The sequence below is a fragment of the Haemaphysalis longicornis genome, unplaced genomic scaffold (assembly GCF_048455015.1).
Source record: "Haemaphysalis longicornis isolate Haplotype H1 unplaced genomic scaffold, Haemaphysalis longicornis Haplotype H1 scaffold_1, whole genome shotgun sequence".
Lineage (NCBI taxonomy): Eukaryota > Metazoa > Arthropoda > Arachnida > Ixodida > Ixodidae > Haemaphysalis > Haemaphysalis longicornis.
In genome coordinates this window covers 261,893,064-261,901,279 of record NW_027526203.1, presented here as the reverse complement: position 1 = coordinate 261,901,279, position 8,216 = coordinate 261,893,064, and the positions used below count along the sequence as shown (strand labels likewise).

Here is an 8,216-nt window from a genome sequence, read left to right as displayed (position 1 = left end):
ATTACAATACTCATGAATACTGTATTTTCGAGTGCTTGCACTCGTCAGTACATGCACTCATGAGTACAGCAGTTCAAACAAGTTATATCACAAACTCAACTCTGGACGCACGTGTACGAGTTTCAGACATCCAGCGGTGGCGTGTGCTTAACTCTCAAGGATGGTAAAATCAGGCAACGAAAACTGCACCTCCCTCCTTTGCCTGTCCTTGTTTGGCGCTATTAACGTTTTTCGGCGGTCGCTCGCTAAGGGGTCACGGTGAAAAGGGAAAAACGAGGGGGTTAGGTCCCGGTGGGAAGCGCGGCCACAGTTGCTCTGTTTCGACGGCATCTGTTGATTGGAGCAGTTATTTTTGTTTACAAATGCGCGGCCTGGGAACGCGTAGCTGCTTCGTTCCACTTGCTTCATTCAAATTGTTTTAGGGGAAGCGGTGGGGGCTGCTGACAATGCATGCACTACGCGCACCGAAGTCGCTCTTTTCTGGTCTTATGCAGTTTCCATAGATGCATGTCATGCTCTGCAGTCGTTTCGTGAGCGGAACCGCTCATTTAAACAGTCGCAGTTAGTTTGCGTGATTCGCGTCAAATTGACTGCATGGTTTGTGTCAACCTCATAGTTTTATTAAGCTCCAGTTTTGAAACTTTTTGCTCAGGTTTGGTAGGACTATGTCCTCGTGCTGTCCATTTACAAGTGAGCATATAGCCCCACTGTGCAGGTTGTGGGTTGTTAATCGGACATCATAATGCCCAGTCGAACGCGTGTGACGCCTTGTTTCGCCTCGCATATTTTGTCGAACAGCGCTGGCATCTTGCTGCTGGAGGAGCGTTTTGCTTTCGAATGGCAACCCGATGCGCTGCTTCTCGTTTATGCCACCGTGTAATGATGAAGCTGACGACGATGGTGAATTTCGGTGGTCGTTCTTCCCCTACCTTCATCTGCTGTTTACTGGCGGGGTGACCACTCCTCGCTAGCAACTTGTGCCGAGTTTAAGCTCGCACTGTGGAAGGCCTCGTGAAAGGGCCGTTTTATATGATGAACGCCAACGCCAGACGTTGGGTTTTTACCTTTAGCTCGCGTCTTGGAACGTCTCGTAAAACATGTTGCTTGCCCATAACGACGCCACCGCACTTTTTTATCGATAGCTCTCAGCTTCATCAGCGTTTCTCGAACCAAGAGCTGCAGATTTCCACTGAGCAACCAATGCACCAACACGGGAATACAGTGACGTCAGTGCAAGCTATCACGCCTCCGAAAAGCCTGTTTGCAAACTTTGTTTTCGAGGTCCCAAAGCACGAAAGAGCAGTTGGACAGTGCTGTAACGGCTGCCAAGCACCGGCAGCAACTGGGTGCACTGCGGCCGTCGACTGCGAGCGATACTCGCTCCAAGCCTCCAAAATACATACACATACACTGTGTATGTAGCGACGAAGTAGCCGAGCTGATGGTTATTTGAAGCAGCATTTATATACAATGTATACAAAGGTAGCAAGAGCTTTACATGGCTAAGACGAGCGCGATAGCACTTCTGAACTCAGGGCCTTCGATGAGATGCTGCCGCACCACCGCTGCTTCCGTGCTGGTTTTATACCCCCAGGGTTCGGTTGCAGCGGCGTGCAGTTCCAATGCCACCCAGTCGGAGCTATCACTGGCCGCATTATGAATCTGGTGAATGGAGGCGAAGCGATTGCGTCAGCCGAGCCGCCACGACCGGGAAAGGGAAGGCAACTCTGCGGTGGCGTCTCCAGGCGCTACTTGCTGCGTGTCTGCGGGGATTAGTTCGTCCCAGGCATGATTTGGTCCAGCCGTCGTGGTGGGAAAGGGAGAGCAGACTCGGCGGCGACTTTCCCGCCAAGTCGCGGCACGTCTGACGCGGGCGGTTTGACCTAGGCGCGAATCAACCCCGCCATCGGCACGTCGCCAGGTGCAGCGAATTTGTGTCGGGCGCTCTGGCACAACACACGCACGGATACAAAAATGAGTGGTCAAAGTCAGACCCGTTTCGAGGGCTCTTAAAGGAAATGAACATAGCAGCGCGTAGCGCCCCTGTCGTGTCCCTTTCTCGTGTCCCTTTCTTTTTACCCCCGAACTGCCCATTAAAAGAAAAACAAATCGACTCGTTTTTTTTGTGCTGATGGTTCAGTCATGCAATATTTTTGAATAAATGTGACCAGTAAAACACGTATGCAAAGAAATTTCTACTGGATGCATCAAACCGCTGAAGTTCACGGTTCATAGATTTGCGGCACGTCTTATTTGGGGACACCTCGTAGTTAGCCGACACAATGTAAAAGGCCCTCACTGCTGCAGGTGCCCCTTATGATGATGATGATAATGATTAGTGGTAGCCTCTTTGTAGCGGGGTGATGACGTGTCATCTCATTGGGACCTCCCCACCGCTTCCTTCCCCCTTCCTAAGCCGCGTCGAGGGGCACTCCAGGTCTGCCCCCCCCGGAAAAATAAGAAGTCTACGCCACTGTGCCTCCTGCATAGTAGGACAGGCATAACACAGACGTCGCTGCGAAAGAAAAGATGCCTCTGGGGAGAGCGAAGAAGGGAAGAGCCATGTACAGAGGCACAGCGACGAGAGGGCGAACGAAGGAGGAAGAGAGCAAAGGGAAAGCTGGGCGGCCGGCGGCGCGTGGACATTATCGGCCCGAGCAAAATATTCTTTCTGGGCCACAGTCGGCGCTCCTCTTTATATCTTGCTCCGTGCATAGAGTTTCATACTAATGAAACATTAGTATGAAACTCTATGGCTCCGTGGACCCACCGTCTCCCGGCTTCGGACAAATTCCGCGCGGCGTCACTAGCGTCACTAGAAAAAGTGAATACGAAACCGAAACCTACAAAGAGTTTTTGTAAAATCAGCTATAACGTTTTAAACCAATAACCCGCAAGTTACTACTTGAATTTACGGTTTTTACTGTTTTGAAATACTTTCGTTTAAAGATTTATGTATTTGTTTTTATGCACCAGTTATCGCCAGTCGATCCAATCCAGCGTTGCTTATATCATTATTTTTGTTTCTACTGCCGCGTTAGTTTCTGTGTTGGGGCTGCACTGAGCGTGTAGACGATATGATATGATCGTTCCTACGAACTTACGTTGACCTCTAATGTTTAAAACTACTTCTTCGTAATGTTTCTACAACACGGTAATTCTTAGGTGCAGCTTACTATGAGCAAGCGACGTTAAATACGTAGTTCTGGCCGGCATGGCTGTCAAGGAGGTCAGGGAAACACAATCAAGTGAGTTCATTGTTTGTGTCGCTTATGCACCCACCTCACTTCGTGCATCTTATTGAAGTAATTTTAAGTTGCACAGAATATTGTGTTTTTTGTGCGGCTCCTACATACTCCTAAACATGCAGAGTGGTCTTTCTATGGAATATGGTAATCGATGACCGATGATCAGTGGGCGTTTCGACGTTTATCTTGATCGCGCGTTTGTCCTGCAGATCCCTCTAAATTCTGTGCTGAGTACTTTCGCTTCTGTCTTCTGTTACTAGTGCGCCCATCGTATATATTCCTGGTTAACGTCACGACATTTGGCGCGATGTTTCATGTGATCCTGCGTAGTCTCTTGTTTGTTGCCCCCGGTGGTGCAACTTCTTATCTGCATTATCGGATATTAGTCAAGCATAAAGAAAATTATGTGAAAAAACTGCGGTCAGCGCATGCTTTAGCTTGCGTGCGTGTGTGTGCATGCGTGCGTGCGCGCGCGCTGTGATTATCCGTCTCTGCATTCTCAGGATGGTACTGAATGCACCGCATTCACGCGCCGTTTTCTACTTTGAGGTAAGGCGCATGTAGGATTTATTTCAGAAATGTACTTCTATGTGTGATTCTATTGGAAATAGGGCGGATGGATTCGGAATGGTACACGAAACAGATATAGCTGTACTGGTCAACTCCGCAAATGAATTATCTGCGCCGATATATCCATTGGCTGTACCTTGTAATGGTATTTGCAAATTCTGGCCGTAATGCATTGCATTTTCTATTACGGTGGCCCATTTTCAAAGTACAGGTGCCGATCAGCGCCATTGCCGAGACCAGTATGCTGCGAATAACGCTCGAAGCCGCGCTAAAAGAAGTGGGTTGAGAAGTATAGAGGGGCTATCGGCGTCGGCAGTCACGCATGCGTGTTCTGCTCTTTTAGTTTACCGCCGGTGCAGCTACACGGCGCTCCTATGCGGTTCGGCCACAGCTCCCCTGCTCCAATTACTTCTGACGGCACCTGTACTTATGGGCCTCCTGCTGCTTATATTATCTGCTAGCACAGAAGGGAAACCTCATATATGCACAGTAGCGGTGAACAGTGCCCATTCTGGCTACGTTTGCCGTGTTTTAGGGTGGTTTTACATTTTTATACAACACCTCATTAATTCAAAAGCACCTAAAATGGTTGCTGCAGTAAACAAAAGCCCGTCTCACAGAATGCCACTGATTTATTGACTCTCTCACCAAACTATCTGCTAAGTGCAAGAGAGGAGGTGCCTTGTAACTCTTGTGCAATCCAAAACAAATGCAGTGAATGCCTTAACTGTTGTTCTGTAAATGTACAGCAGGTGGAAGATTCGGATGCGAGGTCGAGTATTATTTCCGTCGAATTTCCATAATTTTGACTGGGGAACACACTGAATATGGGCTGAAAATATAAATGTTGAAAATGAAAATGTACACCCGGTGACAAAATAAGCCGGAGCACGTGAACGCATGGCATAATGCATCACCATGCCATCACACGTCACACTTCTGGTGTTAAGACATCGATGTGCGCGTGCACGTCCAACCACGCTCGCTGCCCTGTCCTTTCCATCACTTCAAGCTGCAAAGCTGATCACATTCAGTGCTGGGCACTAGGGGTCTCTCTCATTTTTTACGTCGCCTTCATTTTTAGGGTTATTTTTATGTTAACTGCTAAGGTAGAATAACGTCTTTCATTTTTTTGTGTCCTTCTTTGTCAAGCCTATGACTGTGCCAATCACTGCTTGCGTATTTTCACCTTCCACACTTATTTTAGCACGTGCGCACGGTGACCGGTGATCACACGTTTTTGATTAAACTATTTCTCCCATCCTTTTCCTTTTCTGTGTGCTCATTCTTAGTTAACAACCAACAGCATATTTTAGTAAAAAAAAAAATGCCAATGAAATACATGTCGCACAAGTTTGCCACCTAAACAGGCAAGATATTATCTGTCGGATTGGGACAGAGCGAGCCTCGCACACTTCACCCATGCCTCCTCCTGCCAAAGCGTTTGCGAGCAAAACCCATTGGCCAGAGAAAGTGACCCCTAGCTCCAAAACGCTGAATGTGATCAGCTTTGCTGCTTGAAGTGAAGGAAAAAACAGGGCAGCGAGCGTGGTTGGACACGCACGTGCACATCAATGTCTCGACTGCAGAAGTGCAACACCGGATGGCATGGCGATGCATTTTGCCGCGCGCTTGCCTGCCCCGGCTTATTTTGCTGCCGGGTGTACGTGCAAGTGCCTGGTAGTAGCATTGCCTTGCTAATTTAGGCAAAATGCAAAAATGTTTCACATAAGCGGGCATTTTAGTTAAGGGAACTTTTCCCGATTTCTTTTCCTAATACGTTTTTGTACTATAACTTCACGTAAACGAAATTTAACTTTTTTTTTGGCCCTCTGAGGTACGTTCAATTATAGCTGCACTGTACACGTGCAGTGGGGTACGAAAAGATTAGCACTAGTGACTGTAACTGGACCGCACCAATTGGGAAACGTGCATCGTTCATCTGGAGGAGATCATATAGGGAGAGTGCGCGTCGGCTTCTGTTCTTTAATATTGAAGGTGATTCGGCAGTCGGTTGACTTTCTTTCGCAAAAGGGAACGTATGCAGTTTAGCTTTGCGTGTGCTTAAAATAAACGGTGGTTGGAATATGAGGTGGGCAATGCATCTCAAGTGTGGGCTTGAATATAGGCTGTCTGTTCTCTGTCACCTCCCCCCCCTTCTTTTGAAACAGTGCACCTGGCTCCCACTTTCAAAAGCAAAGTTCTCATCAATGCATTGGAAATGGAAAGATGCATTAGCTGTCTACACAGCTTGCTTTGAGATTAAAGAGGGGGAACAGCTCAGCACTGTCGCTGTTTGTGATTTCCCGTGCGTTGCTGCCGTATGTCACGATTTTGCAGCGACACATTAAAGTCGTGTGCCTTGCCAAATTCCTAGGGATCTGCATGCGCAATGCTTTTTTTTTTTTACTCTTGGGTGTTTGTGCTAAGTTGTATTAACCTGTCTTTATTTTTATATTGTACAATGTAACCTATAGTGCTTTACCTTTCTGAAGTCCTTGTTTTTACTCTCTGTGAATTATATTCCCCTTTTTTTACTGTACTATTTCTGCTGGTTGCATATTCTCAATACCTGCAATGGCTTTTATTATTTGTGATGCCAGTATGTGTTTGCCTGTCGGAGTTACATTTCTTTTTTTTTTTCCTCATCTAGTTGTTGGCATAGTTCTGAGGTATTTTTGTCTTTGGTTGCTGCTTATGCATTTCTTGTGTGAAATACTTTTCTCTTGTTTCACCTGCTTGTGTCATCTTATGCTCGCTTCTTTTCTCCCCACCTTTGCCCCACATTTTCAGTCACTGTCGGGGAGATGCCATCATTGACGTTTGCTTTTTTTTAGTGTCACCACTAATAAATATTTCTAACAATACAGAGAATTTAAAAGCTTGCTTCTGCACTGTTTTCTACCTGCAACACAGTAATCCTGCAATCACGACCTCACATTTGCAGAGTTGCAAATTTGCAAATCCTGCAAAACTATTTCCTACTAGCGGGCCTGTGACATTTCTTGGCAGATTTTATTGGCAGATCACCTCGATTATGTGGATGTACAGCAGTCGATGCATACCTAGTCTTGCAACACAACAGTATAATCCGGAAACACTTGAGCTCTGCCAATCCCATTTCATTTTTCACAGTTTATGAAGTCATGGGCCAGGAGTACAGAAAAGTATATCCCAAAGTTGTTGTTGTTGTTTAATTTTGAGTGGATTTTTATTTACACTCTCTCATTGTTCTCTCCCTCCCAGTTCTTTGTGAACTCTTGATTTGAAACTAGCACGCACCCGTTCTTCCTCCCCCCATTGCCTGCAAGGGGGGGAGGAAGGACGGGTGCGTGCCAGTTCAGGCCCGCACTTGTTGGTGGTGCCCTGCTCAGCCTCTCTCAGCCTCTCGTGTGTTTGTGTTGTCAGAATGGGACGGGCCGCTGCGGAAGGGCGAGGGGAAGCGTCCCCCGATCATCCTGCAGCAGAGCGTCACCATGCTGGCCTACATGGACAAGGAGAACCGCTCGGTGGCACAGCAGGGCTCCTTCCTGGACTCCTTTGTCACCGGCCACTCCAGGGACCTGCCCATCCTCATCGGAGCCGCAATGGGTGGGCAGGCCGCCTCGCACCTTTTCTTCTTACACCCATGCGCTTTCTCCACATCCCGATTCCATGTGCCAGCCATAAGGCACAGTTGTACACCTGCGGGTGCTCTGTGGGGCTCGTTTTTGCCTAAGGGCATAGCACTCGATGTCTGCCTACTGTTTTGTGCTGTGTATGATTACTTTCTTGAAAAAGAGATTGACATGGAATATGTGGCTGGTGAGCAGCTCCCCTGTAGAAAGGAGGGCCAGCTTTTTAATTGTGGGCAGACATATGTCGCATGAGTGTGAACAAAATGCGGGACAGTGGCTTGTGGCGACAGGAGCTCTTCTAGCATGTGCCATCCCCCCCCCACTCTAATAGAGTTATCATGCTTACACAACTGCTTAGCATTGTTTTATCTTTATGAACAGGTAGAACCATCACTCCCAGTAAGCTCCAGCTTTCCCCAGTCCTTGAGACAGCACAGGAGTTCACTTTAAAGGGTCTATACTTCATCGAGCCATACATCGCATGGCGTCCGGCAGAATGTTATTAGAGTAATCCCCTTTCACAAAGATTTTATTAATGTGCCTGGTATTATTGAATTCTTGCCCTAGAGTGAAAAAAACGCAACTTTCAGAATATTCCCGCAAAAAAAAAAAAAAAAAATCTAGTTTTAATTTTATTGTTACTACAATCTGGCTTGAACAGTTCTTGTTGGCCTTGTAGGACTTCGGCATGTGCAAGGAATAATATGGGCTCCAGCTACACATCAAAGAAAACTGATGCATTGCAATGCTGATCGACACATCCATTGCTGCAGCCGTACAA

At 47.1% G+C, this 8,216-nt stretch overlaps 1 protein-coding gene across 1 annotated transcript in view; it reads left to right on the top strand.

Moving 5' to 3' along the window:
- The first annotated feature begins 3,005 nt into the window (after nt 1-3,005).
- LOC144145078 (uncharacterized) overlaps nt 3,006-8,216 on the top strand; it is a 36,721-nt gene continuing 31,510 nt past the window's right edge. The window contains exons 1-2 of the mRNA XM_077676574.1: nt 3,006-3,248; nt 7,227-7,409. Coding sequence (XP_077532700.1) covers nt 3,215-3,248; nt 7,227-7,409 — 217 coding nt within the window. The 5' untranslated portion in view covers nt 3,006-3,214. The remainder of the gene's footprint in view (nt 3,249-7,226; nt 7,410-8,216) is intronic.